Source organism: Lepisma saccharinum, chromosome 16 (assembly GCF_977018435.1).
Source record: "Lepisma saccharinum chromosome 16, izLepSacc3.1, whole genome shotgun sequence".
Classification (NCBI taxonomy): Eukaryota; Metazoa; Arthropoda; class Insecta; order Zygentoma; family Lepismatidae; genus Lepisma; species Lepisma saccharinum.
The window spans coordinates 6313227-6339238 of record NC_139244.1 but is presented as its reverse complement, the minus strand read 5'-3'; the positions used below and the strand labels follow the sequence as shown (position 1 = coordinate 6339238).

The window sequence follows — 26012 nt, the reverse complement described above, 5'->3', positions numbered from 1 at the left end:
ATATGTGTTGACAATAATATGAAAGAAGAAAATCGCAATTGCAGCCAAAAATAGCGACATTATAACGTAAAAACTAGGAGCATAACAAGGTATCTCGTTCGAGATACTTGGGCACCAAGAGGTTTTAAACTACGGGTCCAGTCCTGATTAGCCTTTTTGTGCATAAAGTGGACTTAAAAGCAACAATTCAATTGAAACATCACTCTTCGCGATTAGGTAAAAGTGGCAGGAATGCCAAGTAAAATAAACGGAATCCATCAACTCAATCACACTGAACGCAAGCAATGCCCTATTGATTTAATTCACAGTCAGCAATAGAACATTCTTCCTGGCTACATCGTCTCCTGGAAATGTTTGTCTCTGGGGGGACAAGCATTAGCACACAGAAATATTCAATAATAGAATCGTAAAACATAACGAAAATTCCATTGCCCTTCAGAAAACCTTTAAAAAGGCTCAAAATGACCTAAAAATTGTCCCAAAATAGGAACTACCCTTCGAAACCTCCCCTGTCCCCCTTCCAGACGTCCATGGTGCACACTTTGATGATATCACAGTCTGTGCAAACTTGAAGCATAAATTCTTCTTCACGTACGAAGGAGGCATTGGCCTGAAGGCGAGATAAAAAATGCAATGGAATCTCTTACGTGAAATTCAACTCTTGCTGCAAAATGTCCCATATCCTTCCGAGGTAGCCACTAACCCTGTAGCTGTCTCCGTCCTTGATAACCTCTGTGATCGGTGGGTCCTGAAAAGATGGCATGTATCATTTTTCGCATGTGAGTAAGTACAGCCAACGGCAAAGATAATTGTCCAACACTATCTCCATTTTTTTCTCATCTACATCCTGGGTTGTTTCCAAGAACGGAATTCTGTTGATGCGAAACAAGTTTTGTTCTCTGCTTATAGACGTTTTTATTTCATCGTTACACTGGAAAACAGACTGGAAGAAAATTGTGATGGACAAATTACTTTTGCCGTTGGGTATACAGTGGGATTCACAACTATTGCTCGGCAAATTGTCCACGACTATTTTCATTGATTTTTTCTTCTATCTTAGGTGTTTTTATGATTTTGTTTTATGTATGCTGACACAGACCTTGTCAGCAGCTTGCTTTGTGTTTTATTTCAATTATTTAAGTTCTCATTATGTAAAACAAAGTGAGTGAATATGGTGATGGACAATTTGCTTCGTATTACTTATGGATCCCTCTGTACAATAGGAAACAAGTTGGGACTTGGTTTACTGCTCCACAAGCACTAATCAGAAACTGGCAAACGAATCATTGCTTACAGATTCTTGAACACTTAATTATATATTATACGTCTGTCAGTATACCAACTCTTCCTCTTGTACAGTGTCTCTCAAAAGTTTTAGGACAACGACGTTTTAAACTAGGCAACCCAATTTACACAAGCCGTTGGTGGGTTGCGTGCAGAGTTAGGCTCAATTTCAGGGTTGCCACATGCACAATAGATATTTATAAAATACGCGAAAGAAATATAAACAATTATTATTGTATAAAATTATTAAAAATATCACTATTATATCGCAAATGACAAAATTCTTTCTGAAAGAAAAAAAATAGGTTTTCTAGTATTTCATCGCTGATGAGTCTACAGTAAGGAAAAGAGGTAAGAGGAAACGAAGGAGAGGAGAAAGAGAAAGCGAAAGGAGAAGAGGAAAAGTAGAGGAGAGAAGAAAGAGAGGATAGACGAGGAGAGGAGATGTAGTGAGGAGAATGGAAAAAGATTCAAGGAGAGATGAGGAAAAAAGAACAAAGAAGAGAAAAGAGGAGGAAAACGAGAGGAGAGGAGAGATGGAGAGTAGAGTAAAGGAGAGAAAAAGAGAAGAACGAAAAAAGAGAGTGCAGTGAAGTCGGAAATCTAAGACAGGAAAGGAGATAAGAGGAGTGGAGAAGAGTGGGATGGAGATAAGATGCGAGAAAAGTAGGGAAGGCGATGTGAGATAAAAACAGAACAGAAAGAGGGGAGAGGAGAAGGAGAAGGAACTGGAGAGAAGAGGTAGTTGAAGAAAATATCGTCTGAGCGTCAAGAATGGATGCATTGGTCAAATTATCGACATGAAACATTCAATAACATTTTGAAATGTATTAGAGAATATATTAGATCGGTGCGAAATGCCTTTTGGCTGAGTTCAGAGCAAATTAAAATCTTCCATGTAAGATCTTTGATTTTACCTGCGATTACACCACTAAAAAAAATGAACGTAATTTTTAATATTTATAAGAATTATTCAATTTTTCTCTACTTCTCGGTTCGTTGAAATTGAGATTTTGTAATTCAATATTTCCCCTTCCCCCATCGTTAATTCCAAACTGATTCATTCCGTTTCACACGGCGTGGACAATGAACACAATGGGATATCTCTAAAACTTACGAAAATTTTCTGCCACCGGAAGGGTTTGAACCTACGACCATCAAACTGACAAACCTGAACGGTAGCCACTACCCTACAAGCTTTCGTTCCTTAAACCAGGTAGAAGAACCGCTACACCACGCTTTTACCTTCGAATGAATCAACAATTTTTTTAAAAGTATTCTGTCCCTTTAATATTGTAAATGTCGTTTGGTATACGTGTAGTTGAACTTTGACTTTAATTTTGATTTCCTTTCTTGTAGTATAACCGATATCTTCGAGAAATAATTTTCGAAGTGATTAAAGCGAGAATATTGGTACTTGTGAAAATGCCAGTTATTTCTTCTAACTTGTTATTGTGATTAGACATTACTAATGGAAAATATCTAGAGGCTTGAACATTACAGGACGATGTTCTTTTCCTGTGATACTGTAACAGACAAGATGCTTGTTTACTGATGCAAGTCTTGTGTCCAGAACAGTCTTATGAAATGTATTTGCTGTTGCGTAAGGTAACACGAAATAATTACACCGTGTGCGAACTACCAAATCTGTGCAACGTTATACGTAAACAGGCGGAAAATTTTATTCATAAAATCATGTCACATTTGACAGTATTAGTCAAAAGAGACTCGTGGGACACTGTGTTAAGGTGCTGGACTAAATCCTTCTAATTTTTCTTCCTCGAAGAACAACAATTTCTAAGGAAGGGCAACAGTGATGATCTTTCTTATTTCTTTTAAATGCTTACACTTTCCTTTAATTGGGTTAAAAATAAATAAGAATATTGCTTGTATTTCTGTCATTGACGTAGACCAGAGAGACAGACAGACAGACAGATATTACAAAATAGTTCAAATAGTGCGAGCGCCATTAAAAAGTCATGATAATTCTATGTTGCGTGATAGACGCATGATAAGAGGAAGAAGAAGAATTTGTATTCTATAGCATGTTATTGATTGGTTGTTATAGTAACCGTGTGTAAGATGTACGTGAATGGCTTCCAGGCATTAAAGTTATGTTGTTAATTTGAACCTACGTGTTTGTATGTCTTGTAAATGTATAGATAAGAATTCACACACAACAAAACAAGGCTTACATCTATGGCGCAGTTGTACAGGATATTCTTGGTGATTCCTCGTAAGAAGAAATATGGATGAAGACGTCACGAAGAGTACGCGACGATCATCATTCCAGCATAGGTTTATGCAAGGAGAAATTGTGTCGGCTTGATCAATTTCTACGGTACGTACCAAGATTACACGGTTTGTGTACTATTTACAATAACTGCACAAGGGTAAGGTTCAATCAATGCGATACAAATTGTGTCTACGGCGTAGATTACAATAATTGTACAAGAACAAAGTTTAAATCAGTGTGATACGGATTGTGTTTAAGATATTGTGATATTTAGTTGACCACAATTATGAATATGTTGGGTTTGAATTTATTCTCTGAGTTCCGGCCAGATTCGGAAGAAATAGAAGATTATTTAACGAGGTTCGAACAGTCTTGCTTGGCTCATGATGTTAATGAAGCCAGGAAGGTACCCATACTGATTGCAGTTATAGGGTCTGAAGCTTTCAAAGTGCTGAAGAACATCCTTGCACCTGAACCAGTAGATCGTCAAACGTATTCGATCCTCAAGGACAATCTGCTTAAACATTATGGCCAGAGAACAAACAAATATGTGGAACGTTTTAAGTTCAGGCAATGCATCCAGGAAAGCGGCGAGGATGCAACACGATTTATGGTACGTGTGAAGCAACAAGCACTTAAATGTAGTTTTGGTCAGTACTTACAAGAAGCCATTGTAGAGCAAATAATTGTAGGCGTTAGTAGTAGTAGAAGCCCGCTTCACAAACCGAAAATGGGGCTCGGTGGGGCTCGCCTTAATGGATTTCTCTTGTAAGGCATGAGCCCCATTTTCTCGCAGTGTTGCCAACTCCTCACTCGAAAAAAAATCACCAAGGTTTTTTTTGGTCTAACCTAACCTAAAGCAAGGAGCTGGCAACCTTGCTTGAGGCTTCTTAATGGTTTGCTCTTGTAAGGCATAAGCCTCATTTTCTCGCAGTGTTGCCAACACCTTACTCGAAAAAAATCACCAAGGTTTTTTTTTCTTGGTCTAACCTAACCTAAAGCAAGGAGCTGGCAACCTTGCTTGAGGCTTGTCTTACAGTGCATAAAGCAAGGTTGCCAACCTACTGGTGCTTTTGCCATAGCTTTTTACAAAAAAAAAAGAGGAGAGAGAGAGAGGGAAGAGTTAAACAACCGACAGCCTACCTACAGCTTTTTTTTTCTTGGTCTAACCTAACCTAAAGCAAGGAGCTGGCAACTTTGCTTGAGGCTTGCCTTACAGTGCATAAAGCAATTTTTGCCAACCTACACACACTGGGCAAGGAGAGCCGGCAACAAACACGCACTACCGTAAAAGAGAGAGATGGGTGGATGGACTACACTGCACGGGTTCAACGTCATCAAGTGAAGATTGCCTTAATGGTTTTCTCTTGTAAGGCATGAGCTTTATTTTCTCGCAGTGTTGCCAACTCCTACCTACATTTTTTTTTTTACTTGGCAAGGGGCTAGAGAGAGAGAGAGACCTACGGCTAACAACAGTGGTGAGCAAATGCGCCATATCGTAATTTTCCAACTCCGGCAATGTTTGTATATCGTGACCTTTGTAAACCTCTCTCGGGGGAACGATGTGCCACACACACACACACACACACACGCGCGCGCGCGCGTGCGCGTGTATTGTGACGCAAGCAAACAAACAAAATAATAATAATTGTTGTTTTTTAGGATTCCTGGCCCCCATAACCCCGCCAGGAGTGCGTGGTGCCCAACCAAAAAAGTAAAGGTTTTCCCGTACGGCCTTCGAACGTAAAATTGATTGACGTGGGGGCGAATCTCTTCGGGGATGTCTTTCAATTTGTATATTTACCCGTGCATACTATTCATCATTAATTTAGCCGTGTTCTGTTTGGCGTCTATTTCGAGCAGTTTGCCCGGTGGTAAAATTTTATTGTTTTTAAATTTTTTACACAAGGCTATGATCTTACGGATGCACGTGGCGTTTAGCGTGTCCTGTGAGAAATACACGTGAAGATCAGCTTCCGTGCAGCCGGTGTGGGATTCGTGACGCCGCGATAAACATCAACTTCCGTACCGGGCGGAACGTCCGTTCCGGCGGCGTGGAATTCGCGCCACTCCCAAGTTCACGTTGAAAGGGGAGAGGCCAGCTGCCACCATGATGCTCTGGTAGAGTGACGTAAAGTCCAATGTCAAAATAATCTCATCCTCCGTTCTGTTTTTGAGTGCCACGTTCATGTGAGGGTTACGGTGTACGTAACCCCCGACCAGCTTGTGATGATACTCGAGATGCTGCCGTGGGAAACACAAACATTGCTTGTTCTGCAACGCTTCGCTGAAATAGTAATGCGAGAGATGCCAGTTGAGTTTGTGCCCTCGAACCTGGTCCGCGCGCAACACGCTGTGGCAGCACAATTCGGGTCGCCCTAAACTCAGAGGCCTAGTGAGTTGGCAATACTGACACGACCTAGTTTTTGCTTATATTGTCACCGCAACCGGATGCGACGACGAGTGGAGAGAAGAGAGAGGGGGAGGAGAGAGGGGGGGATGACTTTCGTTTCTGTGGAAGCTTCTGGACAGAACAGTGAAGTTTTTGCGACTGTGCGCGATTATACTACCATTTGTGAGTGTTAAATTGCTAGCAGTTTTTTGTAGGTAAGTTTTGTTTCTTGTTATTTTTTTTGCATGTGTGTGTGTGTTAATAATAATAATTACGAGTGGCGTTAGTGAACAGAAAGTGTTGTTTTGATTAAACATCGAAATTTACGATAAACAAAAAAAAATATGAGCATACATAACGTGCGCTTGAAAAAAAACTATTCTTCATCGCGAATAACATAAAAGCGAGGTAATAATCGGAGGGAGGGGAGGGACGATGATTATGATCATGTTAGTTTACTCATGGTGGATGGTATTGACGCGTGTACTCTGGGTTAGATTTGTTGTTTTATGCACAGTAAGGCTAACCGAAACTGGACCTACAGTGGGATCCGCCAGGTATCGAACTTGGAGATTAAAATTATACAAATGTACAGGGGAAACTTTATTTTTTTGAATGTGTTGATACTCTAAGTTGGATTTGTTATTTTATGCACAGTAAGGCTAACCGAAACTGGACCTACAGTGGGATCCGCCGGGTATCGAACTTGGAGATTAAAATTATACAAGTGTACAGGGGAAACTTTATCTTTTTGAATGTATTGATATTCTAAGTTGGATTTGTTGTTTTATGCACAGTAAGGCTAACCGAAACTGGACCTACAGTGGGATCCGCCGGGTATCGAACTTGGAGTTTAAAATTATACAAGTGTACAGGGGAAACTTTATTTTTTTTGTCTGTGAAGGTTCTAAGTTGGATTTGTTGTTTTATGCACAGTAAGGCTAACCGAAACTGGACCTACAGTGGGATCCGCCGGGTATCGAACTTGGAGTTTAAAATTATACAAGTGTACAGGGGAAATTTTATTTTTTTGAATGTGTTGATACTCTAAGTTGGATTTGTTATTTTATGCACAGTAAGGCTAATCGAAACTGGACCTACAGTGGGATTCGAATTATACATGTACACAGGGGGAAACTTTATTTTTTTTTGTCTGTGAAGGTTCTAAGGTTTTGTGAATATGTTGGAAAAGCACTAGTATATACATAGAGCAAAGTTACAAGGTTTTACGTCCCATAGGAGTCCTATTGGAAACATAATGATTAGTGCTTAAACAAGAACATTTTCATAGTTTCACACCTCTACTAGATTGGTAGAAAAATATACTAGTAGGCAATAAAATCTGAAGAAGATTCGTGTCTAGCAAAAATAAGCTAAATAGAATTACACATGCATACAATATTTATTGTGCTTTTTCTATCTACAATCATATTTTTCTTATATATTTTTTTAAATTTTTTTATAGGGTTGACTAAAGCACATATTTGAGGAAGACACCACCCATAAATAAACCCCTCAAACTAACACTAATTAGAATTAGCTTACAAAATTTTTCTCATAAGACATTTTTTCGTAAACACTACCACCAACAGATCACATATAAATAAACATACCCCAAAAAAAAAATGCGCTCCATGAAAAGTTGCCCTGTGTGCAAAACAACCATATCAAGCAAACATTTTGCAAGACATTGTCGCACCTGCGTGCCAGGCAAGCATTTGGCTGCCACCGAACTGTGTTCCGGATGCAATAAACGCATCACAATTGCGTATGCCAAGAAGCATAAGCTTACTTGTCTAAGCGAAAGTACATCTGGGGCTCAGCCTTCGACCTCCACCAAGAGGAAGGCAGAAGCAGCCCCCATCAATGCACCACCCACGAAACGCGTCAAGCCTGCGATGAAAGCGAACCAATCTGCTTTCGAGCGTTTGTTGGAGGATTTTGTCCTCACTTCGGAGGGCTTATGCGACGTTCGTAGCTTTTTAGAGGAGAAGCGAGCAGAGATAATTTCCATTCTTTGTAATGCACTGGCTACGTACTCCTCCACCAAATTCTACGCATCGCTACGTTGCCAGTACAAGAATCCGTCCGATGAAATTTACAGCTTCTGCCACAACACCAAGGCGAAGACGCTGCATCTGGCGGATGTCGACAACCTCGAGGTCATCTACAACCAGTTTGCCGAGGAGCTGCTGGTTAAACAAGAAGAACATCAAGCTAAGGGCTCGGGGGGTTCGCTGTGTGGGGGGCCTCACGAACTGCGCGTCAAACTTTGCAAGTTTACGCCTCTCTCCGCCTCCAGCTACGTCCCCTTACCACCTTCCATCGCGGCAAAGAAGGCCGTCCTGAACATTCAGAACAGTGACGCCAAGTGCTTTCTCTGGTCGGTGCTGGCAGCGTTGCACCCTGTCCACTGGAAAAACCAACCACGCCGGGTTAACCACTACCTACCCTACGAGTCGGAACTGGAAGATGCTATGGCTGGGATCGACTACCCGGTGGGGGTCCCGGACATTCGCAAGTTCGAGGCCCGTACACACAACCCTCGGTTGGCCATCAACGTTTACGGCCTCACTGACAAAAATGTGGTGTACCCCATCCGGGTGAGCGATGTAGACGACGATGGTGCGCAGGAAATTCACCTTCTGCTCATCAAGGACGAGACCCATCACCATTACACCCTCATTCGCTCCCTCTCTAGACTTGTTTCGAGCCAACGGTGCAGTGATAGTCACCACGTCGAGGTGTGTCGCAGGTGCTTGTTAATGTTCGACGGACGGGATCAACACAATTACCAACATGTTCGAGACTCCAACATTGCTGCCGAGAAGCTTGCCAGCCACAAACTTTATTGCAATGCCAACGAGCCGGCTGTGGCAGTCTTACCCAAACCTGGCACCGTGGAGCGTTCCCACATGCACGGTGCCATGGTGGAGCACCCCGCTATCATCATCGCGGACTTCGAGGCCTTCCTCAAACCCCTGTCCACTTGCGATCCCGATCCCGAAGTTTCCTCAACCACCCCTTACCAACTCCACGAGGCATCCAGTTTCGCCTACGTTGTGGTGCGGCGAGACCAACACATCGCCCCCGAGCCCTACGTGTACCGTGGTCCCGACGCAGCCAAACACCTCCTCGAGAGGATGGTTGTCGAGGCCATCGAGATAGGGAAGGTACTGTTGGCCCCCAAGTCTATGCTCCCACTGTCCCCCGACGATCAACGTAGACACGACGAGGCCATCGCTTGCCCTGTCTGCGTCAAGGAGTACACCGCCAACAACCGTAAAGTCCAACACCACGATCACTTTAACGGTAGGTATGTTGGTCCTTGGTGCAACGGATGCAACCTCATGGCCCGGGACCCTCGATTTATTCCGATCTTCTTCCACAACGGCTCGGGGTACGACTTTCACCACCTGATCAAGCATCTTGGATACGACAACGAGGGAATCAACGTTCTCGCCCAGAACGAGGAGCGTTACATCAGTGTGAGCAAACGAGTGTCGATCCCAGGATCACGCTCTACCGTCGAGCTTCGCTTCCTCGACTCCCTGAGGTTCCTCCCAACAAGCCTCGATGCTCTCGCAGGGAAGCTTAGCGACGAGCAAATGCTCATTACCTCCGGAAACTTTCCGAACTTGGACGCCGGTCTCTTCAGGCGTAAGGGGGTCTACCCCTACGAATACGTCACGGACCCTACCAAGTTCGCGGAGACGTCGCTACCTCCTCGAGCAAACTTCTATAGCAAGCTGCGAGGCTCGGACATATCTGAGGATGACTATAACCATGCTCAGTCCATGTGGCGCGAGCTGGATTGCCAAAATCTCGGGGACTACCACGATGCGTACCTCAAACTTGATGTGACGCTCCTCGCCGACGTGTTCCAGGCGTTTCGTGCAACTGCGAAGACCATCTACAAGCTGGACCCTGCATACTTCTACAGTCTTCCCGGACTGGCCTGGTCGGCCATGCTTCTTCTTACGAAAATCAGGCTTGAGCTTCTTTCGGACGTGGATATGATGCTGTTTGTAGAACGTGCCGTGCGGGGTTGAATGGTCCAGGTGTCGCAGCGATACGCACGCGCCAACAATCACCACATGGCCACCGGTTACGACCCTTCGCAACCGTCCAGCTACATCATGCACACGGACGTCAACAACCTCTACGGACACTCCATGATGCAGCCACTCCCCTTTAGAGGCTTCGAGTGGGCCGATCCCTCCAACTTCGACGTTGAAGGTTTCGACGATTCGGAACGCGGATTTTTTGCCGAGGTGGACCTCGAGTTCTCCGAGAAGGTGCAGGATTTGTTCTGCGATCTTCCGCCAGTCCCGGAATTCAAATGCCCGCCCGGCTCGAACCAAGCAAAGCTCATCATGGACTTCGAGCCCAAAGAGCGTTATGTCCTACACTACCAAAACCTCCGGTGGTTGATGAAGCGGGGGTTACCGTCCGCACAGTACATCGAGTTTTGATGTTCGAGCATTCTCCATGGTTGAGGCCATACATCGAGCTCAACACCAAACATCGCACAGTCGCCACTTCTGATTTCGATCGCGATTTCTTCAAGTTAATGAACAATGCGGTGTTCGGGAAAACTATGGAGAATGTACGGAATCGCGTGGACATAAAATTGGTGACGAGGAAAGAGCGATGTCGTCAGCTTGTCGCGAGTCCATTGTTCAAGTCTCGAACAATATACAACGAGCAGCTGGCTCTGATTCACATGAAGCGAGGTGAGGTGAGGCTCACCAAGCCCATCTACGTTGGAGCCACGGTTCTGGATCTGAGCAAGCTACACATGTTCGAGACGTACTACGACATATTACGTGCACACTACGACCACAACATCTCGCTTCTCTACATAGACACGGACAGTTTAATATACCAGGTTCACACAGCCGACGCGTACGAGGATATGGCCACGGTTCCATCTTTGGTTAACCTCTTCGACACCTCGGGCTATCCCCAGCCGAACCGATACGGCATCCTGGCTCGCAACAAGAAGGTGCCCGGCAAACTCAAAGACGTGAAGGACGGTGATGTGGCTCTCGAGAAAACCGGTCTTTGCGCCAAAACCTATGCTATTCGGGCAGAAGGATCCATCACGAAAAAGGCTAAGGGTGTGGACAGGCAGGTCGTCCAAAAGTACCTCAAGTTCGTGGATTACGTCAAAACCCTTCAAACTAGGACGTCAATTGCAGGAGTGGAGCAGCGCATCCAGAGCGTCGACCATGTGTTGACAACCAACCAGGTGAGAAAGACTGCCCTGGACGCACGCGACGACAAGAGGTGCGTTCTGAAATGTGGGATTCACACGCTTCCATGGTGCCACCATCGTCTAAAAATTAGTTTCAAATGTAGTAAATGGCATGTATGTATGTATGTATGAAAAAAAAAAACAATTTATGTAACAGAAGTTCTAATTTAATATAGCCAAAATATTAGAACAATAGTGTTTATCTTCAAATGCAAAAAAAAAAAAACAGGTGGAGGTTTGGGATTTTTAGCGGGACTAACTCCCTGCCGCGCCCTACGGGGTGAATATGGGGCACACGCAGGGCCAAAGGGGAAGTTCCTTTGTGCGTTCAAGTGTGATTTATTTCTAAAATGCATCAAAATTAATTTTTTTTATTATTTTTTTTTTGTTCCAGATTATTCTCACAAATGTAAGAAGGTGTTCCTCGCAGTACATCCTAAACATTGCGTTGCAAGTTAATCTAATGTTTGAACCTACGGCCAGTATAATTTTTTGAAAATAATGTGATTTTTTTTCTTGTACTTAAAACTGTTCGGTCACTCTTTCATTTTTGACATCATACACAAAAGACTTCTCTGCAATCAGAATGACGCTACATAGGGTATCGGCAGGCAGCGCGTTGTGGAACTCGCACACGATCTTGATGTTGGTTCGATCGTTGACCACCACCTGCTTTCTCTTAGATGTGTTGATGACGGTCATGGGCCTGCGTGTTTTGAATTCGCTGGGCGCGTAGTACACGTCCACGCTTCCCTCGGTCACGCGTTTGTAAGCCGTGTAAGCTTCGTAAAGTTTGAGGTAATCGTTTTTGGTCATGTCGAGGTTGTAATTCTCGCGCGGGAACACTTCGTTCCTACCGTTCTTCAGATAAACGTTCTTGATCTTGCAGTCGTCGAATTTGCTCGAATCTTTTTCCTGATCGTTATTGCGTCCGGTCTGAAAGAGCACCACGACGAAATCTGGCATGTCGAACTGTATGTTGTTGAACTGCGTCGTCACGTCGAATTCCATGTGACTTCCCGACGCCATCTTCTGCACGCACTGGTAACCGTGAAAGTGAATCGGCACCTGCGGACTTTTCAAGATCTCCGCTTTGTACTTGAGGGCGTAGTTCGTTTCGTATTCCACCACCGGCATTCTCAATTCCATGCTCCGGATGACGCACTTGGCCGCTTCGGGTAAAGTGTTGGGCAGCGGCGTGGTGCCGTCCGGACCCAAAGTAGCGTATCGAATCAGTGCGTCGTTGTCGTTGGCCGCTCTTCGAAACGTGACGCGCAGTCCTCCCTTCCACATGATCTCCTTGTAGTCCGAGAAGAAACCAGGCAGCAGACGCATGGGAAAGAGCACCGTGTGACTTCTCGTCGATATTTTGGTCCCGGCTTCGAATCCCCCGGCCTGGTAGTACGCTGCGTCCGTTTTGGATAATTTCAACGTTCCCACTGCCGTCGACGTGATGCCTGGATAATCTATTCTGTCGATGACGGTGTTGTGTTTCCTCACCTCCACCTGCGAGAACAGGTGAGGCACGAAGTTGTCCACGAGTATCAAGTTTGCTGCTGCGGGAAACGCGTCTCCGCTTTCCTTCTTCACCACGTCGAATTGAAGGTAGAGGTCCGCTCTGTGAGGATGAACAAACCCGTCGCCTACGTCCACGTCGTATTCGATCTCCCTGTTCGCTTCGTTGAGATTGGCGAACGTGCGACGGTTGGGAGGGAAAGATTGCAATTCGTAACTTTCGATTTGCTCCATTTTACATGTATGGTTATTTATTATACGTTGATCTCCACGATGGCCGTCGTAGTGGCACCTGCGAAATCCACCACGTCTCCTTTCTCGTTCGTCACCACCAACTCTATGTCGTCTATGCGGTTGCGACATACTGGAAAATAGATCGGCGAAGAGGGCGTGTAGATGATCGGTTCCATGAACTCGGAACTTGGTTTGAAAGTGGCTATGATTCCCGTCTGCTTGTGACTTCCTAATAATCCGTCCGAAGATTTCGTGATCATGCCTTCCGCCACGTTGCAGTGTACGTTCAGAGTCTCTATGGCCAAGAATTTAGGAATGTTTGCTGCCGTGTGCTTGATGCCAGCTTCGAGTTTTGGGTGGTTGTTCTCGAAACCTAAAAGTTCTCCCATGGTGCCCAGGTCCACGGTCTCCGTCGCGGATAGGATTTCCACTCTGTGCGTGACCGAATTTTGAGAAAAGTACGTGCCTTTGGGTAACTGAGCTTGCAAAGTGGAAAGATTGTATTGTCCTGGCGTGACGACGATGTGTTCGCTTCCGACGCTAATTTTGTTATTGTGCTGCGTGACGTTAGGTATGAGGTACATGCTGTAGAATGCACGCAGAGCCACGGATTTAGGATAGACGATGTCGTCGTGCAGCGTGAGTTTCAAGATTGAAGATTCGCTCGTGAGATGGAACACGCCCATCCTAGTGATGCTGTTTGAGGTTCCACAATGCTTTCCGGAAATCCTCGATCGTAGGGTTATTTATTTTAGAGAGAAACGCGAGCACGGAGAGGCAGAGATGACCGCAGTTCACGTCTCCGAAATTTTGAATGCGTTCGTCGTTGTAGTATATAGAGGTTTTGTTCGTTTTCAGATAATGAATTAAATTTGTAGGTGGAACACCTCCGAAAGAATCGAAAACGAATGCTTTATCATTATTTTTGTGGTAACATATCCAATGCGTGCCTGGATTTTCTTGACCGTCCAAGTTGACTACTCCGCATTCTCTTCTTTTAACGCTTGAAGGTAACGAGTCGGACATGAAAACTCCTCTGAAGTGTTTGATTTGTAACGGTCCGATCAGAGATTCAATATCTCGGTTGGTGAGTGCTGTTGTTTCTTTTTTTTAAACTTTTTCATCACGCCCTTGCCCCCTTTTTTCTCCATGGCCAGGTTGTGACGTTTCTGTTCTTCCAATTCCGCTTTGTTCTTCTTCGAGTCGATGACGGTTTTCGCGATGGCGGCACTTCCGCCAGCCAAACTTCCAACGGCCACCAATGCTGCCAGGATGGCCGGGATGCTGAATATGAAACCTCCGACCTTTTGCTGTTTCCGCGAACGCTGCAAGCGTCTCAATTGAGGTGTGCTGAGAAGTAATTTCATTCCGTGTCCTTTGCTCAAGCAAGAACGTTTCTTCTCGCGTTGTTTCTTGGTGAGTAACCCATCGAGGGCACCTAGATTTTTAAGATTGGAGTATGGTATCTGGTACACGACACCCTTGGGCTTCATGTTGATGCTCTATGTGTTATTTTTACGGTATGTTATTTATATATATATTCTGAGATTTTTCTCGTGTAGTTTTTTTTTTTACGGTATGTTATTTATATATAAATGTTCTGAGATTTTTTTTCACGGCCTCGCAGTCGTTACACAAATTCTATTACGTGCTTCGTTTTCTTGCCAAGAAGTTCCTTTGTCCCCTTGTACACGATTCGAGTTTTGTTCTCGATTAAAATAGATAGCTTCTCGTCGGATAACATGTTAGCGTATCGATCTGGTAAAAATAGACTGTATTGTGCGTTGAGCAACAGGCGTACCTTGGGACCATACTGGGTAGAAACGATTGAACCGGAAGTTATCGTGTAAGGTTTGTCGACTTCCAATTCCTGAATTTTTACATACTCGACTGACAAATTTAGCATTTGTTTTAATGCTTGGAGATCACTCATTTTTTCAGTCGTCATATCAAAGAAAAATTTCAGTGTTAGAGAGAAATTTAATTGTTTTTTTTTCACGATGTGTGTTATTTATATATACCGAAGATTATTTTTTTACGATGTGTGTTATTTATATATCAAGTTTTTTTTTGACACGTATATATATTATTATTTTTTTTAACAGAGAAAAAAAGTTCGTGCTTCGGAAACGCGATGATGTGCGTAATGATATCTTCCGTCTCCTGCTTAGACTTGCGCCAATTTATTGTGTACCGTCTTCTTCCCTGCCTTGCCTCGTGCAATTCATCTAACCTATTGTTTAATTTTTCCCTTGCAGCCGAAAGCAGAATGTTGAGATCACCGCACCTCAGGCCGCTGATCTCCCGAAGATGGTCCTTGAGAACCATTTCACAAGAGATGCGAAATTCCGGCGTCGTTCTTGCTATGATTACAAGTTTCCCTACATCCTCACAATCGCCGTTTACTCCGTGTTTAAATATTTTACATAGTAGCTCGGGCGGCAAATCAGTTATACGAGACATGTTGTTATTATTATTATTTTTTACTCTATGTTATTTATATACCCCACCCCAATTTTTGTTTCGTGTTCATGGCGATGGTGGTACCCAGTGCGGCGACCCGTTCACCCAGCGATGCGTCTCTGCTCACGAACCTTTCGAAAGCTGCGTGCTCTAACTTTCTGTCTGCTTCGTGACGTGCATCCAGATCCGTCTGCGTGGTGTTGTAAGCGATGTCGTGATCTTTGCATGCGGCGTCCAACGGATTCACACCCTTGTCTCCTCTCTCCAATCTTTTCTCGAGTTTGGTACCCGGTCCGCAGTACTGGTAGCCAGGTAAATGCATCTCGAAAGGTAACTTGTTGATGATGTCGTTCACGAGCCCCTTTCCTTCGGCCACGTTCCAGAATCTCGGAGGCAGCGTGTTGATGATTTTGATCAGGTAACCTATGCCCTTGTCGTCGTTCACGATGAAGTTGGAAAGTTTCGTGCTGATCATGTCCACGATGCCAACCTTCTCGTTGTAGAAATTACGATTGCCTGCATTCTCTTCGCCGGCTATCACCAACAATCGGTCCACGAGCTTCCTCACGTCGTCCACCCAAACGAATTCTTTGGGTAACGTGTTGTAGCGTTTGACGCCGCTGCCTGTTTTGACCTGGTTCCAAATCGGTTTGATGAGATTCCTGTACTTCTCGCCGCTGCTCGATTTCACCCTATTCTGCGAGGCGTCGTTGTTCTGGTACAAGGCATCCGTCATGATCAGAATTTCCTTGTAACTCTGGTAATCTTCGTCGGTGTAATCTTTCGGCTGCTTTTTGGCAACGAGTTCCCACAGTCCCACCGTACCCGGATACCTGGTCCAACTATCCTTCTCGCCTAAATTAACTTTAATGTCGTTGCCTTCGAAGGTCACCTTCGATTTCCCAATCTTCCACACCACACCACCACCTTCGTTGGTTTCCATGCTGGGATACAATCCGAACACTTCATCCTTGTCGAATTTCCCCGTACTCAGGTAGTCTCGTGCCAAAGGTCCCAACTCGATTTTATCCGAAGACGACGTGCTACCTATGGCTCGACGTCGTGTCGGTGCTTCCTTCAGTTCGAAAAGTGTCGAAGGAATGCTCGAAATGGGCGTGGGTACGGCGTAACTTTTAGCTGCGAGCGGTACGAGTTCGTTGATCAAATTTTTATTTTGTTCCGTGACACTTTTAATTTCTTTACCTAGACCGCTGATGGCATCGATCCACAGGTTGATCCTGACGTTTCTTCTCTTCGTAGAATCCGCGATTCTCGGATTTCCAACCTTTGAAGCGTTTCGCGAGGTAATCGCGAAGCTTGAGATTTTCGTCTTCGATTTTTCGTTTCGTCATAACGTTTATTTATATACGTCGTTTCTCACAACGTTGCAACGTTTAGAAAATCGTTGATTTTGTTTCTGTATTTTCCGTCGTTGGGTTTCCTCGTCATGTCGATCGTCGCGAATCCGAAATCGTCACCGTTCCAGCAAGTAGAGCAGCAGCGTTCCGAAAATTGATTGTAGTTCATGTCTCCGCCTACGTAGTCATCGTACGCGTGCTTGAGGTTGGTGTGATCTTGACGAAACAAACATATGAAATTAGCGTTGTCGCGTACTAACTGTTTTGGAATTTTGGAAAACGTTTGAGCTAGGTAGAAGCAATCCATTCCTTTGTGACGACCTTGCGTGAAAAAGTTGCGAATTTCATTTTGATTTTCCAGGATGGCGTCGTCGAACACAACGACTGAATTTTCACGACAATCGTCGAGTGGTTTTATTTCCGAGGCGAACGTTGCAATGTCCAGACCATCGTACAGTTTCATCAGTTGCTGGTATTTGGATTGCTCCAAACTTTTCGAGAACACGTACAGGTGCCTGTTCTTCCAATCTTACCAATTCGGTGCGAGGAGAAAATTGTCCACGAGCAGTGTCGTTTTCCCACACCCCGAAGGACCTACGATCAGACAGCGGATGCTGTCGGGAAGCAACTCACCGTTCTTTTTTTTTCTCGTTTGACTTTCCGGATTCGGTAGACGCTTCACCACGTTCCACGTACTCACAAGATCACTTCGTTCGCGTCGATCCAACTCTTTTCCGGAAGTCCCAGCCATTTGACAAACAGTTTGTCACCTTTCCTACGCAATACTTTCTCGATGAGGTACGTGTCGGGGTGTTTCGTTTTAGAGAGTTCCTCTTCGTAAAATCTTCCTTTCAAAATCTCACCGCTACTATCTTTTATTATATACGTGTGTCGGTTTCCGGGTAAAACTCGAACCACCGTAAAGAGTTCCGTGCTCCAATTTTTTGTGAATCCCTTCTCGAAGGTGCGTTTGAATTTGCTGATCCTCACCTGGTCTCCAATTTTGTATTTAGCTTTTTTTGTCGTGGGTGTGTACTTTGGACAGTAAACGGTAGAAATCAAACGCTGCTCGTCAGACTTGGTAACGTCAACTGGCTTCATGCCTATCGTTCTGTGTACCGTATCATTATAGGTGTCGACGAGTTCCGGCAGGATGTCGACCCATTTGTAATTTCCCCGAAGCGTGAATCGTTTCCACATGTGTGTTTTCAAGGTTCGATTAAATCTTTCCACGATGCTGGCTTTGATGTGACTGAAGGTCGAATAATGTCGAATGCCATGTTTTTGAATAAACTTTTGGAATACAGCGTTGTAAAATTCTTTACCGTTGTCCGTGTGCAGAAACCGAGGTCGTCTGCCGCCGCTTTCGCGAAAAATTAATTTGAATGCTTCCGCGACGCACGATCCCGTTTTCGCCTTCAAAGGTAGAGCCCATGCGAATTTCGAAAATGTGTCTATGACGGTGAGGAGGTACTTGTTGCCCTTGTTCCATTTATGTACGTTTTTCAAATTGCCGCTACTCATCTCCACGAGGTCACTTTCCCAGAGGTCGTCGATGCCCTTGGTTACCACAGCCAAACGTTCGTAGTTGCGGCGTGCAGGTTTATGCAATTCTTCGACGATGGCTTGCCTATACATTTTTTTTGTTTAGAGATTACGTTTCAAGAGAAGCACCAGCGTGATGGGATTCAAAGAGGGTGGCACCTCGCTCGTGTTTTGAATGATCAGCTTATCGCCGGCACTCACGTCGAAAACGGTGAGATCTTCGTCTTCGTGTATTTCATATATGTTGCGCGTTTCGTTCCAACGTGCCAGAGGAATGTTTCCCGCTTTCTGGACACCACGATTCGATATTAAGGTCATGGTGGGAACGCTAGCTTTTCTGCCGTGAGACCAGTACGAAAATTCGTTTATCTGAATTGTGCCATCGAGGAGAAACTTGTAGTAGGGATGATAAGGATGCAACATGTACAGTTTGTTACCTTCGACGAACGTGGAGATTCTCTGTTGATTGGGAACGCTGTTGATTTCGATGGCTTGCAAGGTGAACAATTTGGCGAATTTAGTGTCGAAGGTGACGAGATTACTGTGAACTTGTCCGAGTTTATTTTCGATGGGCAGCAAATGCTCAACTATGGTATCCGTTACGGCAGAAAACGACGGTTTGATTTTCACTTCCACGTTCAACTGCTTGTAGTTTTCGTTGAGTTCTTGCAACTTGGCACCGAAAGAGGCCAGCGTCGATTCCTGCGTGGATTCCAGCACTCCAACTTGATCTCTGACGTTGACGACGATGTTCTGAAGGTTCTCGACTTGATTCAATTTCGAGCTCTTCTCGGTAAGATCGTTCACGATGCTTCGCATCTCTGTACACTGCGCGTGAAGGTCGGCGACGCTCTGCGAAGTGGGCAGCGTCGACACCAGCGAACTAATTTCGTCTCGAATCTGTTCCACGTTCGCCGTTTCCGTTTCTAGTCGTTTCAGCATTCGAGATATGTTTCTTTTCAAAGCGTGCAATTCTTTGGAGGTGGGGAGATTGGCCACCCTACTCTCGAGATCGCTCAACGAACTTTTGATGTCGCTCGAATCGGATAGTGCCGTCACCGCCGTTTTCAATTTTTCCAAATCTTCGCTCGAAGGCACGCTCGTCCGTAACGATTCCAAGTCACCCTGTATGTTGTCGAGTACGTGATGAAAATGAGCGAGATTCGTTTCGACGTTCAAATTTTCTAAATATTCGATCTTCTGCTGAACCGTGCTCAACGTGTCTTGAATGCTCGTCAACGCTCTTGCTTCAGCGTGAATATTTTTAATTTCTTCGTTGATCAATTCCAAGGACGCCTGAAGCGTAGCGATGGTGGTTTGAATGTGTTCGAAATCTCGATACGCCTCCAATTGAATTTTTATGTTCGCGACGCTTTTACCGATGACCTGCAGTTCGTCCGACGATGGTAGGTTCGTCATGGTATCTTCCAAAGTCTGCAACTTGGATTTAATTTCTTCCAACGTGCTGGTGAATTCTTCTTGTAATTTGGAAACGACGACGTGCAAGCGTTCTGCGTCTATATCGTTCACGACGGTTTGAAGTTCGGAGAAATTCTTTTCTATTGCGGAAGTTCGTTCTTCGATTTCGAGTTTCAATTTTTCCAAATCTTCATTTTTCGATTGAAATTGCTGTAATTTGGCCAAATCATTTTGAAGCGAATCCACGCTCAACTGTATATTTTGAACGCTGTCGTAAGAAGGTACGTCGACATAATTTTTTATCAGCGTCTTCAGTTCGGAATCGATTTTCAGAATGGGGTCGAGACATTGCGTTTGGAGCGTGGCGATTTCCGACTCTAAACTTTTGTTTAAGGTCTCCTGCAAAGCGATCAAATCGGTCCTCAACTTCTTAACTCGAATGTCCAACATGAGAATCTCTTCTGCGTGGTCTACACGCTTGGTGTTGCCGAAAATGTCGTTAGGCATTTTTGGTTAACGGTTATTTATAATAGGATAGACGATTCGTAATTCTACGAAGAGAGGAATGAGTTTGTCGTAATCTCCGAGGAGTTCCATGTAAAGATAATCTCCTGCAGAAACATCGTACGTAATGTTAGAAAGCATCTTGTCGTGCTTGATTCGAAAAACATTCTTGCCGGTAGAAATTTTGATTTCGCCTGCGTTTTCCGGATTCACGGTGATTTGAAGTTTCCCGTCGATCGGAATTTCGTAGAAATGTAAATTGTTATTAAAAACATAAAACATCTTGCCCACATCGTCATTCAGTTTCGTCCAAATGCTGTTGAGATGAACAATCAGTAAACCATTGAGTTTAGATAACACGGAAGGTAAGAGGTTATTGAAATTTGGCGGTGCAGTCTCCATATTGATCTGTTTGCGGAAGCCAAAAAGATTCATTTTTCTTGTTAGTTATTTAAGAATACGGTCAAAGTTTTTTTTTTTTTTGTAATGACAGGTAAAGTTGTTTTTTTTCCACATGTATGTAATGCGTCACAATACAAACGCGCGCGTGTGTGTGTGTGTGTGTGGCACATCGTTCCCCCGAGAGAGGTTTACAAAGGTCACGATATACAAACATTGCCGGAGTTGGAAAATTACGATATGGCGCATTTGCTCACCACTGTTGTTAGCCGTAGGTCTCTCTCTCTCTCTAGCCCCTTGCCAAGTAAAAAAAAAATGTAGGTAGGAGTTGGCAACACTGCGAGAAAATAAAGCTCATGCCTTACAAGAGAAAACCATTAAGGCAATCTTCACTTGATGACGTTGAACCCGTGCAGTGTTGCCATCCACCCATCTCTCTCTTTTACGGTAGTGCGTGTTTGTTGCCGGCTCTCCTTGCCCAGTGTGTGTAGGTTGGCAAAAATTGCTTTATGCACTGTAAGGCAAGCCTCAAGCAAAGTTGCCAGCTCCTTGCTTTAGGTTAGGTTAGACCAAGAAAAAAAAAAGCTGTAGGTAGGCTGTCGGTTGTTTAACTCTTCCCTCTCTCTCTCTCCTCTCTCTTTTTTTGTAAAAAGCTATGGCAAAAGCACCAGTAGGTTGGCAACCTTGCTTTATGCACTGTAAGACAAGCCTCAAGCAAGGTTGCCAGCTCCTTGCTTTAGGTTAGGTTAGACCAAGAAAAAAAAACCTTGGTGATTTTTTTCGAGTAAGGTGTTGGCAACACTGCGAGAAAATGAGGCTTATGCCTTACAAGAGCAAACCATTAAGAAGCCTCAAGCAAGGTTGCCAGCTCCTTGCTTTAGGTTAGGTTAGACCAAAAAAAACCTTGGTTTTTTTTTTCGAGTGAGGAGTTGGCAACACTGCGAGAAAATGGGGCTCATGCCTTACAAGAGAAATCCATTAAGGCGAGCCCCACCGAGCCCCATTTTCGGTTTGTGAAGCGGGCTTCTACTACTACTGACGCCATTAGAAAGAAATTACTGTCTGAACCTACATTGACTCCAGCAAAATGTCAAGATATTGTGCTTCAAATGGAATTAATTGAACGGGAAACACAAATGTTCGCACATCGTGAAAGGGAATGTAGTTCTAATGTAGTTGCATTTGCTGGGACACAGAAATTTAAACCATGTTTCCAATCCTCGCAAGCGCACAAAAAGAACTTTGTCAATCCTCAGAATAGAAGTTATAAAAGCACCGAAGAATGTGATAGATGTTCCAGAAGACATGATCTTGGACATTGTCCAGCAAAATATTCGATATGTTCATTTTGCAAAAAGAAAGGTCATTGGCATGTAAAATGCAAGTTTAGGAAAAATAATGGTGGAGTTGCGACTAAGACAATTACAAGTGATCAAATACCCACGTCTAATATTAAATCTTTAGACGCTATTGTTGAACAAAACATACATAACGAATTTCATGATTTGTCTTTATTGCACGTTGAAGTCAGTGATTCTCATCCGCCAGAAGATAGTACTTGCACTATTTCATCGAACACAGAAAATACGCAAGTGGAAGATGCAACACTCACTCGTTCAAAAGCAAGGAGTGTTAGTTTCAAGCCAAGAGCACAAGCTATAGATGGCACTAATGTTCTTGTGTCAGCAGAACCGTGCATAGTTGATTTGTGTATTGATAAGCGAATTGTACAATGTGAACTAGATACTGGATCTACAGTTACTTTGTTTAATAACAAGTCTTTCAAACAATTGTTTCCACATCGGCGAACACAATTTACTTCACTAACGTTACGAGGCGTGAATAATGATAAGTTAAAGTTGAAAGGTCAAACCTTGGTTGATTTATCATTGAATGATGTATTGTATAAATTGCCGGTTATATTGTGTGAAGAAGAACTGCGTTATCCGTTGATTGGACGTTCATGGCTGGACAGTATTCATCCGGGTTGGAGAAAACTGTTAGCACAATGTAACACATTGTTCACAAATACGGGGTCCGAACGAAATGATAACGCAGATATTAATACTAAAATACCGGAAAGTGAAGGTTTGAGGGCACAGCTGGAGAAGAAACTTGACCCGAAAGGAAAGGAGAAGAAAGAAGAGCATCTGAGGCAGTTGGCTCAGAAGGCGAGAGAAGAGAGAGCTGGAATTCGAACACAGGCAATGAGAGATAAGGATGTTGAATCAAGGGAAAGTGACCAACTGCGATACAAGAGACATAAATACATGACTGAACGGGAAAGGCGAGTGGATCGCCCACCATTTCTTGGATCACGGCGGGGCCGAGAAGAGAGGAAGAGACTTGACAAAACTTATCTGGCATATCTTCCGAATGATCCAGTCTGGGTGCAGACCCCGAAGGTAAATTCTCCGAAGCATGTACCAGGAATGGTATTGTCTAGAGTTGGCAACAGCCTAATATATAAAGTGCAGTTGTTCGACGGATCGACACGAACGGTACACGTCAGGTGGCTACGAAAACGTGAGTGTGAACCAAACCCCTCATCAACAGATACTCCTGATCCAAACTTTGAATCGATACCAGCAGGACAGCCGGAGGATGCAGAGGGAAGAGATAACCAAAACCAACATATACAGACGCTGGGCACACACCAATCAGAAGATCGAATAGACTCAGGAGACCTCCTGATAGATACGGTGAGACCAGCACTTAAAACAAAAAAAAAGAGACTCCAGGAGGAGATGATAGACGCATGATAAGAGGAAGAAGAAGAATTTGTATTCTATAGCATGTTATTGATTGGTTGTTATAGTAACCGTGTGTAAGATGTACGTGAATGGCTTCCAGGCATTAAAGTTATGTTGTTAATTTGAACCTACGTGTTTGTATGTCTTGTAAATGTATAGATAAGAATTCACACACAACAAAACAAGGCTTACATTGCGTACTTAGAATTATTCATACAATAAAGAACATGTCTAATTATGAGTTAACAAAAAAACAATAATAAAGAGACATTTTCGCATCACGATTGCAGTTCGAAAAAGTCGGGACAGGGATTGAAAGTAACGCACTGTCCTGACTAAATCGGTGAATCGGACGTCTGCTAGCGTTGCATCAATGATTATAAAACTAAAACCACCCAATATTGCAGCTTGAAGACTTTTGCGCAAAAAACAGATTCATTTATGCAAGAGCAAAATTGAAATTTTTACACATTTCAAAAATCGACGATGTTATTTTCGTACTTATTTATTTATAGGTTCACATTTAAATATTTTAGGGTTCGAGGGGGGAGCATGGCCCACATGGCCCCTCCCCTGGGTAGACAGTGGAAGAGAAATTTTGGAGAATCTTTCTAATTAATTTAGTATTTACATTCACCTTATGCTGAGATAGATTAAACCGTTTATTGACAATCGTGAACTTTTCGTTTAATAAATACTATTTGGTTTTAGACGACGGGAGAACATTGGTCGAATTTCCTTTCTTGCTCTTTTGAGAGAATATATGCTTCTACAATAGCAATCGCGTTCGGAAACCGTGAAAAAAATGACTTGGTTTTCAAAGGCAGACAAGCTTGGTAGTCTAGATTGCTCGCGATCAAAGTGATTCACTCACGCTATTCAAGGCCGCTTCTTATCGCAAAACACTGTGGTTCGATGCACAGTGTCTGCACCCAGCACGTTACAAGTGACCAGAGTCGAATTTTAAAGAGAATCTGAAGAATGGTAGATTTCATCAGAGGCGGCTAGGTAGGCACCAGCTCAACATGCAATAGTTTAAGTGATAATTCCTGACAAACAAAAAACCGTATTGAATAAGTATTAGGATAGTAATACGTGTATCCGCTCCTTTTTAACAATGTAAGCTCGAAGGCAATCTGTATTCCATTTATTTATATTGGCAACTTGGTCAACCGGAGGTTATTTTATCGCCTTCGATGATCGAATTGTCTGATCGATTATTTTTTGTTTACCCAGGAACATGCGCCATACGAGATTTCCGAGACCGGGTTACGCTACTCACTCGTAGCTCCCCAATTTCTTCACGATGGTGGGTTTCTACCGGTCCCATACACAGGCCGAGAACCTAGAGAGTGAGCATAGGCGGACTCGAATCCATGCCGTCCTGCAGTCGGAGTCCAAAGCACAGCTCCTTTGACCGCACGGTCACGGAGGAGGACTTTTCTTATCTTATCTTTGGCTAATCGCGACGATGAGGATGAATTATGAATAGAAAAATAAAGAAGGTCACGCACAAAGTAGAGGACGATCTTCAACCTCTTGGGATGACGAGTTCAAGCCCTAAATATGAGGATTTAAACCTTAGACGACCTCAATTTCAAAATTATAAACAAAATTCCTACTTACACTAAACTTCTCATCAAGGCCAAAATAGTTTGTAACTGTCAAACTACCCCTGAATACAAATTGACATTTTTTTTCCATGTGAGTAAGAATTCAATGTGTGGCATACAGACATAGATGATACCTTTTGAGAAACAATTAACTGTACCCTGTCCCAGCATCTCTGGAGCACAGCCACGCATAGCGGAAGAGAAGTGGGGAGAGGGGATCGAGTGGACAGAGTGAATCAGTGCACGCTGCTGGGAAGGCTGGTAACTGCAGTGGCTTTCCTCCCTCCACGCAACCCCGTTCCTCTCACGTGTTCATTGCTGCTCAGATACTTTTTTTCGTTCACCTGCTCCAGAGATAAGTGGGACAGAGTGTAGTTCGCATACATGTAGCAAGTAAAGAAACTTATCCCAGAATGAAAATTCCACATAGTTTTAAAACGTTTGTTTAAGCAATGAATGACTGGAAACGGATCACACATAATTCCCTTGCCCAAATCTAGTGGTCGAAAATTAATTTCAAGACATTTCATATCTATTCACCATATTCCAAGTTATAAGGAACTATTTCGTAGATGTTCATGAAACCGTTATAAAATTACAAATAAAATATATTCACAAGCTTAGATATACCAATACGAAGAAAGAAATTCAGAGTTAAATTTCAAATGCATGTGTATAAAGTAATTCTAGAAGTACAGAGCTATATCTGAGTATTTAACTTCTTTTTTGCAGATAACGTTACAATATTGAGGCGACAGAATAATTAGGAACTGTAGCTCCAAGAAAACAAAGGGCGTAGTGTATTGGTTAGAGTTCTTGAAAGCATTGCGGTCCCACGTTCGATCCTCCATACTAGATGTTCCTTAAAAAAGAATCCCTTCCATTAAACAAGAGCATGGTAACATTATTTGTAATAGCAGTATATAGTCGCTACATTGTTCTGCATATGAAATTTATATAAAAAAAATAAACAAATAAATGAATTGACACACGTTCAACGGGATATTTTTATATATAAGATCGTGAATTATGATACT

General features: G+C 43.6%; 2 protein-coding genes across 2 annotated transcripts in view; one reads left to right on the top strand and one right to left on the bottom strand.

Annotated features, from left to right (window-relative positions):
- The window catches only part of LOC146000147 (putative glutamate receptor), a 342647-nt gene that overhangs the window by 210395 nt on the left and 106240 nt on the right, over positions 1–26012 (top strand). The window lies entirely within an intron of this gene.
- Positions 1–26012, bottom strand: part of LOC146000223 (glutamate receptor U1-like) — a 59138-nt gene that overhangs the window by 9951 nt on the left and 23175 nt on the right. The window contains exon 3 of the mRNA XM_083137622.1: positions 648–748. Within this exon, the coding sequence (XP_082993748.1) occupies positions 648–748 (101 nt within the window). The remainder of the gene's footprint in view (positions 1–647; positions 749–26012) is intronic.